The sequence below is a fragment of the Melospiza georgiana genome, chromosome 1 (genome assembly GCF_028018845.1).
Source record: "Melospiza georgiana isolate bMelGeo1 chromosome 1, bMelGeo1.pri, whole genome shotgun sequence".
Taxonomy (NCBI): domain Eukaryota; kingdom Metazoa; phylum Chordata; class Aves; order Passeriformes; family Passerellidae; genus Melospiza; species Melospiza georgiana.
Genome location: NC_080430.1, coordinates 93378227 through 93402286, shown reverse-complemented (window position 1 = coordinate 93402286; position 24060 = coordinate 93378227). Strand labels below are relative to the sequence as shown.

At 40.6% G+C, this 24060-nt stretch overlaps 1 protein-coding gene across 1 annotated transcript in view; it reads right to left on the bottom strand.

The window, feature by feature from the left end:
- Positions 1-24060, bottom strand: part of GABBR2 (gamma-aminobutyric acid type B receptor subunit 2) — a 457024-nt gene that overhangs the window by 5796 nt on the left and 427168 nt on the right. The window contains exons 15-18 of the mRNA XM_058039616.1: positions 21115-21339; positions 14234-14416; positions 12176-12305; positions 3658-3775 (exon numbers count right to left, since the gene is read on the bottom strand). Of these exons, the coding sequence (XP_057895599.1) occupies positions 3658-3775; positions 12176-12305; positions 14234-14416; positions 21115-21339 (656 nt within the window). The remainder of the gene's footprint in view (positions 1-3657; positions 3776-12175; positions 12306-14233; positions 14417-21114; positions 21340-24060) is intronic.

Below are 24060 nucleotides of genomic sequence, written 5' to 3'. Positions count from 1 at the left end.
GGACCAAAACAAATTGCTGCAGCAGTCAAACATCTGAAGTTCTGTGGGAGTGTGTAAACTGTGTCTAAGCACTCAGGGATTGTGTCAGTTAATTCTGCAGTACATTAATGTTGATTTTTAGCAAACGCAGGGAAGCTGGATAAGCTCTAAAACATAACAGTAAAGCAAGATATTCTACTAGCAAGTAGAACTAACCATTCTAAACCCACCTTATTTTAATGACACATTTGAGTAAGATCATAGATAGACAGATAATGGATAAACCACTCTCAGTGAAGAAACCAAATAACAAAAGCTTGCTCATGCTGGGGCATACGGCTGCAATGCAATAATCCAGTCTCAACCAACTTTTTTGAATGAGAATTTTTTGTTACTTAAATTAACATAACTGGCTCCAGCTATGCTTTGAAGTTATGCTTTGAAGGCTACAAAAAACCCTGCATATAGAAATAGTCTATTAAGATGGCAAGTTTTAATAACGTCCTGCAGAAATCTGTCATCACGTCTACTTAGAGATCTGGAAGACTGTTATGTAGTGTTGCAGCTAAAATGAGAATGGAATAAATTCTAATGGTGCCAAAAACTGATGACCTGCTGGATGCAGGTCACTGATAAGAAGGGACAACATGCAGGAATGAAGTGCACAGGCAGATGTCTTTAAGGGTCACAGAAGATAAACCATTGAACATGGCCATCATGCAGATAAGCTGACTGATGTGATCTTCAGATAAGCAGGACTGCCCATTGGGAAATATGCACACTTTAATACTCATGAAAGCAGATGACTTTGCCTGAGAGACAGCTCATCCTACTGGGGAAAGAATGATATCTATTTTAAACTGGTTCAGACTGCTCTCTGGACCTGAGATGAGCTGGCACAGTACAGTGTCTATCCACACAGCTAAGCATCCCCCAGGATTGTTGCTGAGCACTACCTGGAGAGAACAAACTGGTACAGCTGTGCTGGGGAGTCTGCTAAAAAATGGGAAATCAAAGGGCAAGGCTTGTGCCTGTGCACTGGCACCACTTTGCCTGCTATAGGAGGTGTTAATTTATACTCTGCAGACAGTGTAAACAGGAAAGAAAGCAGTCAGCACCCACTTTTTGCTCCTCTTATCTGTTGGTCTGACTGGGTATGGAAAATTTTACATGGCAGTATGGAAAATCTATTGGGTCCTGCCCAGCAGGAACTGCCAAGGGAACTGAGATTGGTCTATATTCATGCTCTAAGTCTATATTAGTATGCTTTACAGTACTATAGACTGCATTTTCCTTAGGTGCAGGGTTCTAAATCTGAGCCAAGCACAAAAAAAAAAAAATTTCTACATTCTGATTGAGGCAGTGTAAACATCACCCCATCAAAAAATGTGAAAACTTCCTGCATTTCTGCCTGAGGTGTGTGTATACTGTTGTGCCTTTGTGCGCAACTGTAGAATGAGGGATCTTACAATGAGTCAAACGTGGCACTAATGGTGAGAAAGAATGAAAAAAAATCCCAAATCAGCTCCTTTCTGGACTCTATAAGAGCTTTCATACTAGAAGAAGCCAGTTCTCATGAATACTGAGAAACACAGGAAGCTGGAATTATTTTTTTCCCCCCACAGCCATTAAAGAGTTAAAACTTCTGCAGGAAAATAATTGTCTTGACATCCTCCTTTCACAGGTTTATGACCAAGAGGACATCTTTTTCAGACTAATTCTCCTTGAGATTTGTGTTCTTGAATAAGAAATAAGTTTCTCAGACTGTGTAACTACCTATTAGATGTCCTACGTATGAAGTGAAATGAGAAACACAGAAACTACAGCTTGCTTTTAACTCTTTTTTTTTTGCCCAAAAATTATACATTTAGCAGCCATCAAATGACAGAAGTGCTGCCAGACAAGTAGAAAAACAATCCCAGAGGTGCAGAAGGATACCTTAAAGAGTACAAATTTTGGAAAGAGGCAATATCTTGTCAAAAAGAGGGAAGTCCTGAAGACAGCTATACTCCTCCTCCCTGGCAGATCCACTGTGTCTGGGCAGTGTGGTACCCAAAGTGCCAAATGGTTCTCAGGGGAGAGATTGGCCCTTGGACGTGGCACAGTCACAGCTGCGCAAGTGTTGAATGACACTGTTTAGATTCAGCAGGATTTTATTAATTGCTTTCCATAAATGTCAGAGATTGTTCAGATTTGTACTGAACCACTCTCCAGAACCTTTAGAAAATCTCAGTCTTCTCATCAGTTATCACTAGCCTAGAGGAAGTTCTGTCACCACCAAATATTTTTCTTTGTCTGTATTAAATCTGTATAGAGACAATTGGATTATCTGAGTGTCTGTGTTTTTCTTAGCATCTTCCTTAATGTAAGTGGGCCACATGTGGATGAGGCTGAATTCACACTACATTATTTCTGACAAATGGTGCTGAAAAAAACCCAGGCCTTTAATAGCTATGCATTAAAGCACTCTGCTGACCCCATGAAGTCATGAGAGCTCTCTCAGCAAGAAACCTGCTTTTGTGAAATTACAAGATATTTCATCTACTGTGGGATTTCTTTTTGGTGCATATGTGTGTGTGTGAATTACCTTCTTTGCAGATTTGGGTTGGGTTTTTTCTTTGAGTGCAAGGACAGATTTAGACATCCACGTGTTTTCCTGCTCCAGGTAGTACGAGACAGGAGCTACTATCTGCAATCAGGGTTGCTGCTGCTGATGTAACGTGACTCATTCTAGTAATTTGTTTAATTTATTCTGTTTTTAAATAAGCTTTTAAATTGCCCAGGAGTCTGACAGCTATTAGCTCAGACACTGATGAAGTGATGCTGTGTAACCAGGTTGCCGTGGGGAAGCGGCAGATCCGGGCACACACGGGAACGGCACCTCCCGGAGCTCCTGCCCATGGCAGGTCCTGCCCAGCTCCTGGAGGGCAGGACACGAGTTTATTGTACAGGATCCTAGGGAGAAAAGCTGACACCAGAAGACTCTTTCCACTCTGTAAATCTGGCCAGTGTTTTGTGCCATCCTCTCCTTGTAGCTGCAGCATTGTTTCTAAGGGAAACTACTTAGTGTGGGCTTTCCTGTGCCAAAACTCCGGTCCAGCTGCTATGGCAACGTTGAAAAGCCCTCAGGACATTTTTTATTTCTCATCTAGCTATAGAAGGTAAAAGAACAAAATGTCTGTGTACACTATGAACCCCTCTGGCTGGTGTGTGGAAGGACTTGGACCTTTGACAAGAGTCATAAGACATTTGTGCACATATGTACACCCTCTTCTCTCCACACACTTTGGGCACAGCTAATCCTGCAACTCTCTACAGAAAATTTGGAAATCATACTATGGATGTTTCTAGCAAGAGAAAAGGAGCATACTGATTTGTTTTTGGGGCACCTTAGGATCTAAAGCCCCTGGTATCCTTTAAGTTCCTTTGGGGTGGTGAGCTGGTGGCAGGGAGGCAAGGAGGCACACAACAACATTGGTGCCTACTGGTGCTTCAGGAGGTGCCATTCACTTTCCCTAGCTGTAGATGTTTCAGGCTCTCTCTGTAGCCTGGGCTGACTGAAAGGGGGTTACAGTGAATGTCTTTCCATAAAAAATGCATGGAAGGGAAATACAGGCTTTGATGAAATATAATAATTTAAATTAATGTCTTGTCAGCAAGGTAATGATGTATACTTACTGTTCTGGAGAGTTGATGTCTTCTATGGCATCTTTGCTTGTTCTGGAAGGGTCTGATGAACCCCACTGTGCTGGTGGATTTTGATCAAGATGATTTTTCAAAATGGCTTTCTCACCATCTGTATGGACAACACATTCAATTTTACTTTACTGTGACCAAGTGACCATTTAAAAATAGTTTCATTTTAATTTTTTCCACTTATCCATAATGCCACAAAGTAAACTCATACTACCTGTATTCCAGCATAGTCTCAAGTTTTGCTGTGAGAATTTGGTACTCCTCTGTTTTGGATGATGTGTTCCTCCATAGGAACCATCACGAAGAAACAGAAAAGTGACAAAAGTGACATCATGCTCTCTCATCAAGTCTTGGGCTATGTGAAAAAAAAGTAACTATACTGTTCTGTAGTTAGAAATGGTAACCTTTTCATAAACCCTCCTTCTTAAGACTTTTCCTAAAAAAACTACAATTTCATTGATGTTAAAACTTTGATACTCTTACGATCACACAGGAAAACAAGTGCTGTCATTTGCCTATCTGCTACTGCCATAATTTTCAGCATGGAAACACGATTCATACCAGCTGCACTGGTCCATAGGCTGTCTGCAGCAAGGACAGCTAATGATGTCATTGCACTTTTTTCCTTTCTGCATAGTGGTAGCAAAACAGATCAGAATTCTTGTTTCCCCTGGGTGTCCTGGGTGTCCCTGGCTAGCTGTGCTGAAGCCCATGGCATCATTCCCCCTGAGAAACACGGGCAAACACAGCCACTTTAAGACCCTTTCTGTTCCTGCCTGCTTTTTCAAAGTGTCTTTCTGCGGTAAGCCGAATAAAATCACAGAGAAAGCATCTGAATAATGAGGGCAGTTCACAGTTTTCATAAATAATTACAGAGAGCTCCAAATCCATCACCAGCAGTTGTTTGCCACACAAACAGAGCAGCAGTGATTGTCGCATTGAGGCATTGAGGCAGCATGGAAGAGGAGTCTGAGGTAAATTCTTGAAGAGGGTACTAGAGGGTTTGAACATAAAAGTGGGTACAAAGGGGAAAAGCAGGAAAAGAGTGAAGAAAAAAGGAAAATTGCATGAAAAAGCTGGCACATTTTGAAGGGCTACGGCTTTTCTGCTGTACTCATGTTCAGAAGCCCCAAATAATGCTCAGCTCCCAGCATGCTAGGAATATAGTTGCTGTCAACAGGCACTGGGGGGACAAAACAAGCCGCAGAAACACAAACTGAGGAAAGAAGCTGGAAGCATAAATGTTTTGAGGACAAATTCCAACATCTAGAATTGCCCTCCCAGCCAGGTTATCCCTGGCATTATTTGATAGCATTGACTTCCTGCTGTGAAAAACCTAACAAGCAAACAACAGCAGAGTGTATAGGTGAGGAGGCAGCAATGTGCAGACATGGGGATCACTACAGCTCAGGAGAGGAGACAAGAATTTTCACTGATGTTGCAATGAAGAGAAGAGTCTGGGTGAGAAAGGAGGTGACCAGAACACATGAAGCTGCTTTGGCTGGGGCAAAAAAATGTCAATAGAAGAGAGCCGAGGAATTCAGTTGTAACAAGAAGTGTATTTAAAATGAAGAGATGGCAGGATTCACTGATGGTTTGGATGTGAAGGGAGTACAGCAAAGAGTCAAATCTGACAGTGGTTAAGATAAGCAGTGAGGTCAATCATCTCAGTGCAGCCTGAAGCTTGCTGGTGTGGCACTTGCTGTCACAAGAGTTCAGTTTTTATTTTCTGTACATTGCATTTCTTTGTATATCAAGTTTGACATTTGCATAAAAGTCTTGTGATGTCTATAAACAGACATGTAGAAAAAACCACTTTTTACTTCTGTGATTAAAACTAACACTCAGTCCTGAGCTGATCTAACCTGACAATGGAAACTGCTGACTTTTTGATATAGACCAAAGTAAAAATTTGATTAACCCTTGTAATTAGGGATGGAAAAGCTCTAAATTTAATTATTTTAGGGTTCCAACTCCTTTTGCCAAGATAAGCGATTTAACATTTTTTAAAGCCACTAAAGATATAATTCTTCATCAAATGATTGGAAAATGCAAGTGTTGCTGTTTGGGAGTCTCTTATTTAATAGGATAATCTGTGTTGTACACACTAAAGGAGTTTCATGTACTTTCAGCTGTGCTGTGAGAGAGAAAGAGAAGGAGGTGGTCCTTGTCAAAAAGGTGGGGGATTTAGTTTAGAGTAGAGCAGAAATCATGTATTCTCTTCCTACTCACCTCTCAACACCAACTGCCCATATATCACCGTGTGTTATTCTTAATAGACTCTTTTCTACCACTGTTGCAGATGACTTGCCCTTAATACACAGAATAAATTTCTGCACACAAGGCTACCAAATGCAAGTTTTACTGTACATGTATAAAATGTAGACAAAATACAGACACTTTTTCCCCTTTTTTCATTTGTTTCTTTTAATATTTAAAAAAAAAAGGTAATTCTTATTTGTTAAACATTTTGGGAGAGGAGTTGTTAAGTTTTTATTTTGCAGCTATGGAAACTAGAATATCTTTATTTTTCATTTACCTTTCATTTAAATAATGAAGAGCAAGATTCTCACTTAGTCATACTCTTCTGGGAGCTTGAGCTTAAAGAAAAAACACTATTGCCATATGTACTTAAAAAACTTAAGAGTTTAGAAAACTAGTTTTATATACATGAGCAACTGAAAGTAGCGGTAAACATTTGATTTCCCAGTTTCCCCTGGAAAGTGTTGCAGTGTTTTTGATACTTCCCCATCCTCTCTCCTCCTCTGTCCATTAAGTATGCTGGTTGGAAAATGCCCTTCATCCTCAGGGCACTGTGTGCCGCTGCAGATTCTACCCAGTAAGTTGCACTGGGATGATGTAACTACTTTTTAAACTGAAATCACATTAGCCAGAAGCACCTTCTAAATAATTTTCACCTCTGTAGACCTTAAACCGGAACTCAGAAGTCTGGATAAGCGATGCCTGAGCGCTTTCCATTCAGAAAGCTGTCGGGAGAAAAGACAATTACATCTCAAGGGCCTCACAGAGCGCTCGGCAATGGGCTCATTATAGAATAAAGCTGGCTGCCAGTGGTTGGTGAGAACCAGAGGGCTTTAGCTTGGGACCTTTGCCTACCTGCAGGAAAAACCAGCTTCCATTTACAAAGCTCTGAGCTGCAAGAGCACACCTGATGCAGGCCGCCCAGGGGCTCAGAGAGGAGGGCACTGCCCCCAGCCGCTCGCCTCTCCCTCTGCCAGGGGTCACCTGTAATCACTCTGCAGCCTCGTGCTGCCAAAATTACCTGGGCAGGCTCAAATGTGCCGTGCATACTAACAACCCTCATTCAGCTGCAGGCAGAGCACACCAGGTGACTGATGATGCTTCAATTTCTTCCAAGAGTTTAGAAAACATATTTTTTTTAACTAGGTGCTTGTTTGGTTGATGTTTGTACACTGCAGCTTTATTGAACATCTTCATCATTATGCTTTAGCGGCAATATTCCTCCGATGGCTTAGAACTGGATGACAGAACTACTCTTCATCCAATATCTTTCAATTCTACTATTGCTTCTCTTCGCTAGAAAACATATATTATGCTCCACAAAGAAGTAAGTGGGGTTTAACAAGGACTTACAGGATCTGGCAGAGATTGCTGATTTACTAAAGAGCTCAGGAAACTTTAAAACTAGAGGCAGATTTTGAAAACCTGCTGTAATTTTTCTCAGTTCTGTTGTTTGGACTGTGAAACATGACTAGCCAGTCTCTGTTTTTCATGTAAATAGGGTGATAAGAAAGTAAACTGAAAGGAAAAATTAAAACGATCACATTTTCTGCTGGTAATCAGAAAAAGTTCTGAAGTAGGCACTCTGCACACACAATCTAAATCATAGCTTCTGATAATTGTGTTTTGAAAGATTTTTTAAAAAGAAAAGCCAGCAAGATTATGCTCTGATTTATACTACTTTAAATCAGAAGAAATTCCCTTTACTACAGATTCATTTCTGTGCAAGAAAGGACAGGTACTGAACCACTGATAGGTTGATCTCCCTGTTGAAATAGAAACATGCTCCAATTTCAGAATTGAGTCAATTTGTTAGGCTTCATAGAAACTAGCATACAGATCTCTATAAAGAAAGGAACTACATCCTTGCTTTATAACAGCATCCAGAGTTTCAGAGCTATTTCTGAATGCCCTTACCTTTGAATCTCTTTTTCAATCTCAACCTTAATGCTTGAATTGCATGAACTTCATAGAAATAATACTTCCCCCATCCGTCACAGATGAACTCTGTTTTGCTTTGCATTTGTGAGCAAATGCCTTTGAAATCTGTTTTTCTTTGAGCTGCTTTTACATGGGGAAAAACTAACACCAGGAAACATCGGAGTGGGGTGACAAGTGACAGTATGTAGGCATATCTGACATGTAAATGAATGCTCCCAGCCCATTTGCAGCAATGAGTAAAGACTGCTTTCTGGCTTGAAACAGACAAGGTTTTCTGAGCAAGGAAGGGCGCCTGCAGCGAGAGAACCTGCAAAAAGGGTTTGCTCATAACAGGGGACTGTGGCAAGGCTGTCTCCTGCTTCTTCTGTAAATCCCATAGAATGAATTAATTTCCCTAATTTCCTTAATTTCTCTAACATGCTACTCTGAAATGTACTGGCCAAGGTAGAAATAGAGGGACATTCTTCTGCAGGATTTCATCTAAGCTTTGCTTTATATTAAACTCTTTCAATCCATGATTTTGTGAATTATGTCACATGGAAATAACTTCATGTATTAAAATGTCAAAAAGAAGTCAAGTAGAATAAGATAGTAAAATTCTAAGTGTAGCAAAAGTATCTAGTATCCCCTCCCTGCCTTTACACAGCATCATAGTTGAGGCACTTGTCCTCCTTTTTTCCAAATGTCAGCCTGGCAAACACAACCATGCCTCCAAGCCTGACTCTTCTTGCTGAATGACTCTGTCTCTTAAAGAGGTGGCCTGAGCCAAGCACTGGCCTCCCCCAGAGCCCATCCCTGCCTCAAACCCAGGCTGTAATGAATGTGGCTCTGCCACTCCAGCAAGGCCACCAGATCCCACAAATGCCAGGGGAGCAGTTAGTGTTTCTCTGCGCACAGAGCTGAGGTCACTAGCAGGCACAGTGACTCAAAGTCATCCGAGGAATGTAGGAAATGAAGTTAAGGGGATGCCCTTTTAAATCCAGCATCTGAACTTTCAGAGCCACAGTCCATGGAGCATGCTAAAAACTGCTTGGCCACACAAAGCTATGTAGCAGTGCAGTGAAAAAGCCTGCATTAAAAGAAAGCAATCAAGCCATAAACCACAAATCACATTTTCCTAATTGCTTTTCTTACATAGCCAATTGCTGTGGATGTCTCAGGGACATCATGCATTTGTGAACAAGAGTTGAGTGTCTCAGATAATATCTCTCTTTAAATGAGATGTACTGAAGTGTGCTGTAAAGAAGGAGTCCCTGTGCCAGCAAAGAGCTCTTGGGATACACCAGGAGGTGTTGCTGTTAATAACTAAGCAGGAATCCCAGAGTTACGAAACACTGCCTGAGGTTAGGCAGATATAGGAGTTCACAGCTGTATCTACCTATTTTGGCTAAAGTAATTTAACTTTAGTATCTTAAATCCATATGTTTGATGTAAATGAGGGTGGTGAAGAAGAAAGAGATGAATCAAATAACCTCCTCTGGCACTTGGCTATAAGAATTAGGATTTTTAACTCCAGGCAATTTTTACAGATCAGAAGCCTACTGAAGTGTATGATGACATTAAAGTTTGATTAGGGCTTGTTAGAGCTGCATTGCCTAAATCCCATGTTATGATCTGTTCTGTGAAGAGCAGTGCCCTGAGTTTGTGTAAGCAATAGCAGTGGGGTTACCCTACATGGCATTCTCCCTGTGAGCTCCTCCAGAACAGCAAGGTCTTTTATAAAAACAATTCACATAGAAGTGAACAACAAAGTGAGTGTGGCAAATTATCTGGTATGATTTTTAGCTGCTATTTTGAGCCTCTCTCTTCACTGTCCTATTCCCACTCTCCCAGCTCACACTTTTCACAAGATCAAGGAAGGCACAAACCTCATCATCACCTTTAAATTAATATTGGACTGGCTTCCCCAGCTGCACAGTGGGGATGAGAGAGATGGTCAGTCCTAGGTCACGCTAATAGATTATTTACAATTCTGAAGCTTCACTCAAGTACCACCAGGGATGCATAATTTCAAGTTTCTGTACTTTCCTTTACTGAAAGCTCATGAAATGCACAGCTACAGAAAGCATAGTCATGTCATTTGGAGTTAGCTTTCCCGTAGCTGTAAGGGCCAGAATTTTTTTAAGTACCATTTAAGGGGTGTCTGTTTGAATCTGCACAGAATCAGCAGTGACTCAGCAGCATGAATTCTCCAAAGCCTTGTTATTTTGATTGGAACAGCAAATTTATATTAAGCACATAGGTTGACTATTGGGAATGGGTGCAGTGAGAGAAACAGACAGGAGATTCAGATGTAGATAAGGGACAGGAAAATATGGAAAGATAAGAGGCAGAAGAAATGGAATTGGAGGGACAGGAAAAGGCTAGCAAGGGTTGCTTATAACAGTGGCTCAGAGCCTGGAATGATGAATATTTAGTGTCCCTTGTGTCAGAATCAGGGTATACTACAATATGCATGCATGGAGTATTTGCCACCAGGTGAGGGACCAAACTCCAAACACCTTCTGCAAATTGGGATCCAGGCCTTCCTCATTCCCAGGTGAATGGATGCTCTCACCTTTCCATATAAATTTTGACAAGAGAAAGCATCTTTCTCCATCTGTCCCACCTTTTGTGTGGGGCTTTATGTGGTAAGTCCATTGAGAAAACTGTGTCCAGCAACGTCAGTGTGCAGAATATCTACCCTGTAAATCCCAATATTACATAGCTCCAAGCTACTCTGGACATTAAGGCTCCATGCCTACACATGATTTTAAATACACACCCCAGAGCAGAAATGTAAAAGCTAGGGAGGTGTACTGGGGGAAATTAGGACCAAAGACAATCTTGGATGCTGTTGCTTAAAGCAGCAGTTAGGCATCAATGTCTTTTGTAGACATAGCCACAAGTAAGTGCAGAAAGGTTATATTTTATCCTTGAATTCTTTGCCAGCCTCCTACTGCTAATGGAGTGCATCTTGCTGTGGGAAGCATCCATCCTAAATTTATACCCAGTGTATTCTTGAGAATAATTTTTTGATTCTCATACCCAGACTCAGATGGGCATTTGGCACAATGCAATGTATCCTTTCTGCTTGAAATATTATTCATGATTTATCATTTTTCCTGGAGCATCTGACATGAGAGGAACATTCTATGTGTTCCTTTCAAACTGCCTCAGCCCACTCACTGATGTTAGTTCTTGCTCCTGATCTCAGCCCAATAATCACACGCCTCCAGCAGCTATTTACGTTTCCCTTTTCCTCCTTTCCCCTCTTCAGTCTTTTTTTTTTTTTTTTTTTACTTTTAAAAAGGACACTGGGAGCACTCCCTTTTTCTTCTTTTTGCCACAAGTTATACAACCCAGTGTACACCCAGGTTAAAACAAAAAGCTCAAGAGAAAGTAACCTTATCCAACAGAAATTTCAATATATTTCAATAACATGTGTGAACTGTTGATGTGATTGTAAAATTTTTCTTCAAATATATTCATAAGAGTAACTTCTGTCCCACATATTCAAGCCTATGGTGCCACATCAGTAAGAAGCCTGAGCCTTGCAGTGTAGCAAACATGCAAATATACAAATTCCAAACACAGAGCAACCAATTTTTCACACACTATAGTAATAGTCAGCTTACAAAGCTATTTGCCAGAAGTCACAAATTAGATCCATTCTAGAGCCAGATATGGAAGGTGGGTGTCCTGGCTTCCACTTTTATTGCACTATGCACCAGATTTTATTGCTTCCCAAAATGCAAAATGGCTCTAATGGAAGAAATTCTCTTGCATGTATTTCTTCAGGGAGCGATGCAAGACACACAGGAGAAACAACTCAGGAATATTACAGTTGTCATTAAATTCTTTTTTATCAGTTCCTAGGGAAGAACTTTCATACATGAGTGGCTTCAATTCTGCATTTAGAATCCAAACCAGCGCTGAAATATTTACATGCTTCTCTTTTATGTGCTTGATAGCAGTGTCCAAAAGCAGGATTTCAGCATCCTAGTCAGGCAAGCACATATTAAACTGGGTTTAAAATTCTGTGGCTTTCCTCTCTCCATGCAGCACAAAAAACTTGGCTTCTGAACACAAGTACACTTTTTAAATTTTCCCCCTTCATCATGTGTATCACAATAGAATATGCATATACAGAAATAACTAATCAGTGGGTACCATGTAACTTATTATGCGAATCTGCATACTCCCAGTAATTCAACCAAAATATTTAAACTGTCTTACCAAGGTTTGAGTGCTCTGAAGCCAATTCAATGCAGAGGTTTGGCATGTTAAGCTACTAATGGGTTTTACTGACGCTCACCTTTGCCATCTGTGAAGTTCCGTATACTAAGAATGTCATTAAGGTCCTGATAGTGGTTCTGCTTAATGTATGTTGTTTTCTCAGGAGTGTCCTGAAGTTGCATTGTGACCTCTTCCAAGTCTTTGTCCAGCTGCAAAACAAAGAGTACAAACCCTTCAAAATTCACGAGTCCTTGCTTCAGGTATCTGCACTGAGGCACAGCTTTCTATAACTAGGCTGGAAGGCAGGTGGTAATGCAATTACTACACTGTGACAAATACAGTTTTCTTATAGCAATACTACACTACCTCTAAAAATAATGCTACAAGTAACAAATTGTGTTCAACTGTGACATTGCACAGAGGGCATAGGAGAGGAATAAGCTTTTGTAGTGGGCAGTAGAAACAATTCAGCTGTACTGACAAGTGAGAAAGGTATGGGCATAAGAAAGCCCAGTCTGAAAACCTCTGAACTATTTATTATCTACATGCAAAACTGTGGCATACAAAGCTACAACTGTTTCATCCATCAAATTGCAGAACATACAGAAGAATACAAGGGAGCTATGGCATGTGAGTGACTGCAGTCAACTCTACCAGGAACGCACTCTCAGCACTGAGCAGAGCACAATCTGTTCTCAGAGGCTGACTTGTACTCAGTTTTCTACAGCCCAAATAGAAAATTACAAGAAACAAACTTCCTAATCCTCTTTGTGAACAGTTGTGCACGCTGTAGTGTCCAGAGTATGTCCCACTCACTACTAGCTTAACAGAATTTTAAAAGTGCTGAATTTAGATTTATGTTTTTCCTTATAGAACTGGGGCACAGCAACTCAAACTAGATGAGCTCGAGATGTAGCTGCTAGCATGTAGGGCATGTTCCAAATCCCCTTGACAATGAAACTGATTTGGACCCACTGGTTCTGGGAATTCAATCTATTTAAGCAAAGTCCAAAAGGAATTGTCAGGGTCCTGCAAGCACTAATGTGGCTGCTCTGATCTGCCTTACCTGTGCTCACCATCATGAGCCTTGTGAAGCACAGGCTTGTGCTAGGAGGTTTAGTAGGAAAAAAACTATAGTAGAGTAAAGGAACAGAAATAGCCAGCAGGCAGCTAGGCCTTCATTAAAAATTTCAAGGCTCTCACATGAAAGGGACCCAGCAAAGCTGAACTAAATTTCTTTAACAAGGCAGAGATAACTTTTACTTTTGGACTCTTTGGTAGCCTGAGTAAATAATTTATAGTTACATAGGCAATTGTCATTAAGATCTGGGCAAAGAAATAACTGTTGCAATAAAATAGTTTTTCTTCAAGGTATAAGAATACAGACTGGCTAAGAACATATTGATTTCTTTATGATATGATCAGTTATGGCTATCTTGTCTCAAAGCTGGGCAGTGTTCAAGACTGGTTTGTCATCATTTCAAGTCTACTGAGCAAGGATGGGCATAACTACAAATGTGCATGCTGTAGCTGTTATGTAATTCATGTACTCCACGTAGTCAGCCTTTCCCTCAGTAGGTACTGAAGCAACCATCACCTTTGTGTCAAAAGAGTCAGCTCACGCATTCGTAAAGCTTTCTTTCTACCTTAAGAAAATATGTCATTCTGTTTCATGGACGATGTAAAAATATGTCTAGCAAGTTTTTGAGCAAACTCTCAGAGAGGCTGAGAAATAACAGCAGCAGCAGCCTCAGAACTCAACCACAAACAGGAACAAAGACAGCCCTTAAGTGCCCCTGGGGCTGCGGATCTCTGTTACGCTTGCTTGTAAAGGTTACACTTCTGGAGCTGTGGAGCTCAGCATGTCCATGTGAAACAGCAGGGTAATTGGCCTGTCACAAATAAATAGGGCAACTTTAATTCCATTTTGCTAAGGCACATTTTCATTTTATCACACCTGCCACGTATTTGCTGTACTAGTTAGCAATCCTTATAAATTGCCTCTTTCCTATTATTTTGATGGGAAAAGTTAACTTTTTTCTCTAGAATGTAGCCAGCATTTAAGCAGACTGGAGAATTGCAACACAAAAAACAATGAAAACTGAAGTGCCTAGGCAGTAAATACAGTAAACAATACCTCTGTAATTTTCATTCTCAAGCGGTGATTCTCTGACTGCAATCCTTCTAGTCGAGATGTGCTGGCCTGATTGACGCTGGTGACTGATGTCGATGTTTTTGAATCTTCTTTCTTTTGATTTTGAGTGAACTGAAACCGTCTGTTCTGTGTGGCTGCATCTGGGTTTGTTCGCAGTGTGATGAGCTGAAAGGTTGAAAAGCCTTAAGAAATCCTGCTTTATGTTTGCAGCTATTTATTTTGTATCTCAAAATACTGAAAGGCAAACCAAGAGCTCCTTTTTGACTTTCAAGTATAAAACTCTGGAAAGTGAGCTCTGCTTGCCATGTGCACTACTTGAGATGATTTCTGAATAACTTTATAGAATAGGTTGAATGAAAATTATTATGAGAAGGGAAGCATTCAAAAAATTAAGAAAAAACTCATTCAAAAGATATTTATCTGGATTTATAATATATTAAAATACATTTTAATATTCTATCACATGTATCTTTCTCCTTCACTGATATGTTTGTACTTTCAAAGGATATATTCCTTCTTCGAGAAAAATACAGTCCACCAAACCCTCCTCTTCCCAAGCACAGTTTCATCTGAAATTTCTCCTTTCCTACTGTTACAAGTAACACTCAAGCAGTGAGAGACATGAAGCAGGAGTATTAACAGAGAGAACTCATGGGAGATTGCACTCTGGAGATAACAGAAACTTAATTAGTTTTTAGCAACCCAAAATAAACCAAATCTGTTCAAAAAAATTAAATAAGCCACTTAGAAAAAGGTTAACCTTAAACATATTTAATTTAAGCAAATATAAGTAAAATTTAACACTCAGTGACAATGTGAAAATATCACCTCGACATGAGGAGAGAAAGCTACTGCTGTTTGGCAGCAGGGACAGAGATTCTCACATTACTCTAGAGAATACAAAATTTATGTTACTTGCCAAGCAGCATACATATATATTTGTATACAGACAAAGCTGAAGGGGCTCCCTGCCCTGAGAGAATAAGCATGGAGTCATAAATCCAAAGGTGTTGAGTTGTCTAAAAAGAGAGAGCGGGCAATCATTTTGCATGCACAGCCCAGCCAGATTTTGTGGTCTAGCTGCATTTTGGAATTGATTCCTCTTATTCTTGAGAGCATGGAACTGCTCTGCAGCTCCAGTGGCACGAAGTAAGGCCCTAACTTCTGATCAACAGAGAGCTGACTTCTCAGGCTCTGAAGAGTGTGGTCCCTGGCACGTATTTACAGACCAAGGCTGCAGATTGGGATGATGCTTGCAGATAATACATTTTATTTTTCAGGTGTAAAAGCAGACGGAGAAAGCTAAGGTGCTCTGTGTCTTTTTAACCTTAGTCTTTACTGGTAAAACTTGCCTTCAAAAATTCCAGACCTCTAAAGTAATTAAATACATCAAGTTCAGCCAACTTGACAAGTTGTATGCCTGAGGATTAAGGGAACTGGTCCATGTCATCATGAGACCACTCTCAGTTACTTTTGGAAGATGATGCTGATTTTGAGCAGTTTTTGAGGATTAGGAGAAAGGAAATGTCACAGCTGAGTTCAGGAGATGTGACAGAAGAATTTCGGGAAATGCCTCCTTGCTACCTTCACCTCAGTCTGGGGGGGATGCTGCAGTAAATCCTCTGGGGACCCATTTCCAAACATATTAAGAGCAAGAATGTGATTAGAAGTATTCGTTGTTGATTTATGAAAGAGAAATCCTCCCCGAACAACCTGATTTATAGCTGTCTTCAGTGAGATGTCTGGGCTGGTAGATGAGGGCAGACAGTTATTTTTCTTGACTTAAGCAAAGATTTAACACTGTCTCCTAGAGCATCCTCAAAGTTAAACTGATAAAGTGACTGGGCAAGGAACCACTGAAGTGGATGTAAATTGGGCTGAACTGACAGGCTCAGAGGATTGCGGTAGCCAGTCACTAACGCTGCTCCTCAGTCTGGGGCCAACAAGGATCTCCTAAAACTAGGCAAAGGGAAGTACTAAGTCCTGCCCTTGAGGAGAAATAAACCTCAAGCACCTACCCAAAGAGCACAAGGTCTGTTTGACTGGAAAGTACCTTTCCAGTAAGGCAATGGAAATTGTGGTGGAACATGAGCCAGCAGTATCCTGGGCCAACGGAGGTGATCCTTCCTTTCTACTCAGCCTGGGCAAGAGCACACCTGACGAGGCGAAGGGAGACGACCCATTCTTTGATCAGCATCGAACTCCGATTTATTGATCCAACATGCACATTTTATAACCGTGTTAATTAAGTTCATACATATTGCAACACCCGAGCTCATCATTGGCTACAGATTACACACCAACCCCTCCTCTTGTTTTCAATACCTGTGGTTTGTTATTGAGACCAAGACTTGTTTTTCTCATCCTGTTATGAACGGTTCTCAAGGCCTCCATGTTTGTCACTCTGTTTTCCCATGACTATCCAAGGACAAGGTATTTACTTGTTATTAAAAAACAACCTGAGAACTCTGCTGTTTACAGAAACGTGCCTGAGAATTTTGTTGTTTACAGGAACAGGCTTGAGAATTTGTTGCTTACAGCTGCCTTTTACTTTTCAATCAGCTGTATATGATTATGGCATGTCTGAACAAAACTCTATAAGCCATGTCTGAGCAAAATTCTCCAACACACACCTGGGGTGTTGTGTCCAGATTTGGGCTGCTCAGAACAAGAGAGAGTTAGGTATGGTAAAGAAAGTCCAGAGAAGGGCCACAGAGATGCTAAAGAAGGTCCCAACCCTTATGATACAAATAGAGACTAATTATTTAGCCCTGAGATGGAAGACATTGCAGGGGTATGACATTATTCATGTGTATTCAATATATGATGGAAGAGAGTAAAGAGGATGGAGCCAGACTCTTCTCAATGACCTGCAGTGAAAGGGAGGGAGACACAAGCTGAAAACCCAAAATTTTCACTTAAAGATCAGAAACAACTTTTCTTATTATGAATGTGCTCAAATGCTGGTAGAGACACTCAGAGGAGTGGGAATTATTTATCTGGAAGTAACCTAGGCCCAACTGCTTAAGGCCTGGGTATCTTGCTGTAGCTACATGAAAATGAAGTTAAGTGTGAAGAATGGTAATTACAAAGCTTCTTAAAGCAGCAGGCAGAAGTGTTACAAGATAAAAGTTCTGCAGTTTGATGTGGTCTAAGTTCAAACTGAATAAAGATAGAAGTATTGCCATTGAATCATCTTCACCTGAGAGTTTATAGATAAAAATTGGGTGTTTTGCAACAGGGGCATGTTTTAATGAATTGATTCACATCTAGTGAATTCATGGACTAGATTAAAAAGTTCATGGGCAACATTGTTGGCTCATGCTGTACAAAGAATGAGGTTAGATGAGCTTTATTTTTTTTTTTTTTCCTACCATACAGTCAGTGGAACTTTTATCTTGCTATCTTATATCTGTGCAGTTTCAGTTTTCACAAAGGGTCAACACTGGATATCCACAGAGCCAATTGCAAATAGGCATAAAATGCTACCAACACAGAAAAGGGATGTTTTAATCCCTAGAACTGATTTTGCCTTGCTGCTCTACAGGGAACTGGATCAGAATTAATGTGTTAGTGCCATTGCAGCCAGAAATGATATGCACTTGCTGGGCAACTACAAGTGAGCCCATTGTTCTGTCTCAAAATGAATGGAGTAGAAAAATGGAAGGACATGGAAGCATCATAAACATGAATAAGCCTGTGACAATTACTTCATGAATAGAGAATGCATATTAGGATTTTTTCTTTTAAGGAAGTGAGGAGTATGTTGAAAAGTACTATAGACATCTTGGTCCTTAAAAAGATAATTAGACATTGCAGTCAATTTCTGACAGGAAAAATATACATAACAGATGTTTGAATTCTGCAGATAACTTCTACAAGATACACTTGAATGCATAAATCTGTAATAGTTTTAAAAGAGTTTGGAAAGCTTTTGGCTGGATAACAAGAATGTGTACAGTTAATGTAAGTACAATGCAGTATAATGTTATCAACATTTGTACCATGAAATGGAGAGAGTAATGAGCATTTTTTTCCTCTGATATCTCTTACTTTTCTATGGGATTTTCCTCGTGTTTTTTTCTGAGGCACTTGGTACTGAATAAAATGGCAATGGACGAAGTGGACATTTAACTAGAGAAGGATAGTAATTGCCATGTTATAAGTAAATAAGATTAGTAGAGCTGACAAGAAGGAAGAGAAAATGTCATGTTTCATTCCTTAGTGTGTCTACATTGTTGAGTAGTTGTGTACTTAAAAGGGTTGTGCAGTAAAATTGAATTTCAGCACTGTTGACCCAGGAGACTGCTGAAGATTAGTTAAAAGGAATTTACTTAGTACAGCAGAGAAGTAGTGGCACTCACCTGGCTCAGAACCACATTACTGCCTGCATCTGTCTGGTCAGTTTAACAATGAGAAAGTGCCATCTTACAGGTCTTCATTATCATCCCCTGTGCCTGATGAGGCTTTAGGATTCACCAGAAATATACCTGAGTTGCCAAGATTGTACTAATTTACAACAGAATTGCTTGAGGGGAGAGATTTGGTGCCTGTCTCACACTAACATCTTACCTAGATGTACAAACTAGGTAGTGTTGGATATAATCTGTGGTGTTCACAGGAGTCATTGTGCAACCTGAGCAGGCTGAGGGGAGAGTGCTTGCCAGCTGTGGCACAGCACGACCAGAGGAGATGCAGAACAATATATATGAGTGCTAGAAGAACTCTCCAGCTGTGAAAACACTCCCATGGGCATTGGAAGCGCTGCATTCCAGCCCCTGCTTCAACATCTTTTTTGTACCTTAGCCAGTGATGAATTTTATTGCTAAATAGCTAAGCATTTGGAAACCTGAAAAGAGATGGAAAAAGGTTAGGGACTTCATGCTAGGGGGCTATGGTGCATTTTTGCATTTTGAGTAAAAAAGAAAAGATGAAAAATGAGGGTGGGGTAATTGGGGTTTAAAAGAAGATCAGAGGAAGGGGTTAAAAAAGAAATCAGAAAAGTAATTTCACAGCCTGTGACAAGAGAAGGATGGGCAAAGGAGCATGAAAGCAATGGGGCAAAGGGCATGGACAGCATTAATAATTCTCTTTGAAGAGAGTTCTGACATTCTTTGGAGGTATTTTTGGCATAAGAGTTTTAATATGCACTTTCATATGGCTTACCCACTTAAATCTTGTTATGTTTCACAGTACACTCTATTGTAATGTTTGTGAATGTTCCCTCAATTTAGAACAAAGCTGTGATTCTTCCCTAAGATACAGAACAAAAATATGACTATACATGTCTGTATGGCTTTTTACTTTGCTGTTTTTTGCAGATCACAAATCAGCTTCTATCTCTAGTCTGCATCTTTAATTTCTTTCAGTGGTTACACTTTGAGATCAGTTTATTAGCTTGTTTTGCTAGCTTCTTTTGCACACATAGTTCTTGGCTGCCCAGTAGATGGGATGCCACTTAGCACCAGAATCTACTGACTACAATTTGTTCAATACATTGATTGAATGTGGTCCAATAAAGAGACTCTTATAAAGACTCACTTGAAAAATCCAAAAACAGATTGTAGAGGCAAAAAGACCTACATTTTGCCTTGCAAATTTTTCAGATGTCCAACTGCATATGTATTTAATTTGGGGTAATAAGCTATGTTTACACAAGCCACTTAAAATGAATAAAATTGAACATTTTACTTCATAACATGGAATGCATTGCCTAGTACTTTAGGCTTTGCTAAGTAAGCTTACGTAAAAACCAGTTTTCCCTTCATCCAAGATCTGTCATATTCATGTCTAAAGCTTAATTCAGCAAGGGAACTGATCAAGTTCCAGCCCTTTGTAGGTATCTTCTCGATTCTTCCAACAAGGCACAATGAGTCTGTCCTCAAAGCCCAGAAGAGCAAAAGGAAATGAAAGCATGTGTCTCCCAGTCTGTGCCTCACTTAATCCTTTAATATACCCACTAATAAATATAACTTCAGAGTCAGCATTTGCAGCATACATACAGTTTTCCTCTGAGGTACTGACAAAGCCTATTGTACCACCATAAATGAATACTTAGAGGTTTTAACACAATCGATCTCTTATCATGCGAGTGAATGTTAAGATTTTACTATTTTTGTAGGTATAGAAACAGAGATCTTGATTATCTTGTTAAGGGTATGTGAGAATCTTAGAATATCCTGGGGACCCACTGGGATCACTGAAGTGCTGCTCCTGGCCCTGCACAGGAGCACCCCAAGGATCACACCAACTGCCCAAGAACATTGTTCAAACGCTTCTTGCACTATGTCAGGCTGGTGCTGTTACCACTTCCCTGGATATCCCTTTCCAGTTCCAAATCACCCTCTTGGAAGAACCTTTTCCTAATATCCAACCTATAACTCCCCAGAGTTATAGGGAAGAACCTTTCCAACCTATAACTCCCCAGAGACAGCTTTATGCCATTCCTTTGGTACCTATAACTGGTCACCAAAAAGAAGAGGGAAAAGAAGAAGCATGGCAGAGAAGACAAGACCTGTCTCCCCTGAATCTCCACTTAGATCTCCACCCTTTCCAAAAATTTCCTGAAAATTGGAAATGGAGGCTATTCTACTGAAACTACAGAAAACAACTTTTTTTGTTTCTTCAGGCACAATTTCAGTAAAAATATAGGTATTATTAGCTCATGTATTCACACTTTCTCCAAAATGTCATGAAGCTTTGTTTTTCCTTCAGGGTCTGGAGAGAAGCATTTATGGATGGGCTTGGTTAAGAATTCATACACAACCCCTGCTCCTGAAAAGATGATAAATACCTACATATTACAGCATAATTACAAAATAGCAGGAAAAATATCTGGATCTATGCAAAACAAATTCACTTACCTTAGGTACAAACACAAGGCAGAGAGTGATGGTGCTGCAGAATATAATGACTAAAGCAACGATGCAGAACTGCACATTGGGCTGGTCCCGAGTGAGGAATGAAACAGCAGCACCGATAATGCACATTATCCCCACGTTGTACACACTCATTCCGATGTACTTGCTGTCATTCAAAGCAGGAATGCTGACATTTCGTGTCTCCCAGGCGAGGAAACACCCAAATAACTGGAATGGTAAAAGAAGGAAAAATGATGATAGTTTTAAGAGGATTTGCTGTCATCCAGAAAAAGCACTGATTTGAAACAGGTATGTTTTCCAACTTGACAAATATAGGAGATATTACAACTCAGAGGTATACACCCACCTTTCCCTCAATATCTAATTACCTGTGTGATTTGTTTTGCTCACTAGGACAGATTCCTGCTCTAAGAAGAAAAATGTGAAACTTAAAATTATTTCTGATTGGAACAAATTTTTCTAAATGCTATGGTTATCTTTATATTTTAAATAGTTTTTAAAGACTGTCCTTCCTGTTTCTTTTCAAGGATTCCAGTAAAGATATAATGTGCATTGTTTTTTTAGCTATTTTTAGGAACTGTTCTCAATATACTCTTATCAATCTAGCTATTCATTACATGATTATCACCTACATTAATAAGCAGCAGTGCCAAGATGTGTCCCATGAGGGATAAATATACCATGTGGAAAGTGTCACCCGAGTTGTTCAAATTACAATTATAATGTCTTTTATTATAGTGGGAGTTGGTAATGGCCTTTCAATTGCAGTTGTCTAATGATTTCTGGCATAAAATGTTCTTGTGGCAATTTTTTGTTTGCTTTTTTCCTTTGGTGTATTTTTAAGTTTTAGCCCCTTTGTTATTTGCAATATGCTTTTGCAATTCAGCAGGGGAAAGCCTTTAGTGGAAGGGAGCCATTTCCATCCCTTGAAATTTAATTAGATTTTTCTGCAACATGAACTGCTGCAGACAATTATTTTCTTCCTCTTGCATTCCTCAGAGGAGTTCTGGCAATGCAGTAAAAGCCAAAACGAACTGAAGATGTTGTAAGAAGGTAACCCAGCCTACGGTCTTGGCACAGCCCCATAAGGGTGTAGGGTGCCTTGGGGAGCATGACCGACAGCAGATGGTATTGCATGGAAGGTAAGGACAGAGAGAGGAACTATCACTAAGGTCCAGGACATGGTTTCTATGTTTTCAGGCTTTTTTTCTGATCACAGTACAGGGACAGACAAGAAGGAGGAAGAACAATCGTGCATTCCCATTGACCTTAGCAGCCCTCCTCCCAGACCGACACATTTGTCCATTGCCATGTCATGGAGATAACATTCTCTTTTATACAACTTCAAATTTATGTACAGTCCCGGAAATTGAAGGTCAATGGTGTTGCCATTTGGGGGATTAATTGCAGTTGTCTAGTATAGTTTACCTTCTATTCTTCTGTTTGTTTTTTTTTTTTTTTTCCTATGGCAAATAACCTGGATTGCAAGAACAGTATTTGGTTGCCAGACAAGCAAAAGAGATTAGAGAAATGGTAGATTGATGTTTGCTCTACAAACTTGGGTTTCAACCCAAGTAGTAACACCAGGACACTGGTAATGTAAGTTTCCTTGATTATTTGCCTGGTTTTAATCTCAAATAACAATGGCAACAAAGCCAACCACTCCGCTACTTTGCTCCCTCAGGCTGCAGCCACCTACCATCCAGGCACTTCCAACCAGGACCTGCTGCTGAGCTCCCAGCCCTGTCCTCCCTGAGCTTCTCTGCTGGTTTATCTCACACTCCTGCCTACAGCACACGTTACCCTGCCACGTGTGCAGGAGCAGAGCTGGCTGGGAGGCTTTGGCACATTAGGCATCTACTCTCAGCCCATGGAGTGTGGCAGGCTGCAGGGGCTTCCTAGTCCAGGCAAGGGATGTAGAACCATTTGCTGCCCCCCTTTCCAGTCACTGCTGCAGTCCCTATCAAGATACATTGCCACTGGCCTTCCCTAAGAATTGCAGGAAGAACAGCAGGGGCTGCTGCAGGCAGAGCATGGGAAGGGGATGCTCTTAAGGGGTCTGTGTACAGCTACCTGGGTCAGCAAGGGATCTCAGCCATTCAGGCAGGGCAGTTGAGATGAGTGAGACCCTTATCAAGCTTCATGCCAGAGCAACAGCTCATCCTCTGATACATTTCTAAGCCCCTCTGGTAAACAAGGTAATCTCTCCAATAGGGAAGGATGCAGGCAGCACTCCTTTGCTGTTGGGTCTGGCACTGTGCACAGGCAGAGCAGGAATGTACAGACTCCTTTCCAGGCTCTGAGGAAGCAAATTGTCGCTGTATTCACCTGGGTGCATGGGGGGACATACTGTAGTGGCACCTTTTGTCAGGGCACAAACCTGCTCCCCCCAAACCTCACCACCTCAGGGGTTGCTTGTTCTCCACTCCCTGCACTCTTGGTGCTGCACTACTCAGTTCTGCTGCAAATCTACAGTTTGCCAGCCCCGAACTGACAAACAGGCTGGTCTGGGCTGAGCTGTTTTGAGGGGTAGAAGGAATCCTTGTCTGTATTTCTACATCACATTTTTAAAGAGATGAGATCCTGATTAACTATGGAGAACATTTCTGTCTTCTCATACTAGGGTTAATTATTAATAAGATTTTTAGGGTTGTAGGTCATCCCTCCCTCTCCTCCACTTCCCCCAGTATGAACAGATTCCATTCCAAAAGGATTATTCTGGGAAAACAGCCAACACACTTACATGAGGCCAGCACTTATTACAAATAATGGGGATGAATTCACAGCTGAGGTGGTTATAAAATGATCTAAAAGATCAATTATAATGGAAAAAAGATTGCTTGAAGAGTGTTGTGGGGGGTTATGGTTTAGCCCATTCTCATTTATAATTGAGAACAGCATGGAAAATGGTTAAATGTCTTTTGGGCA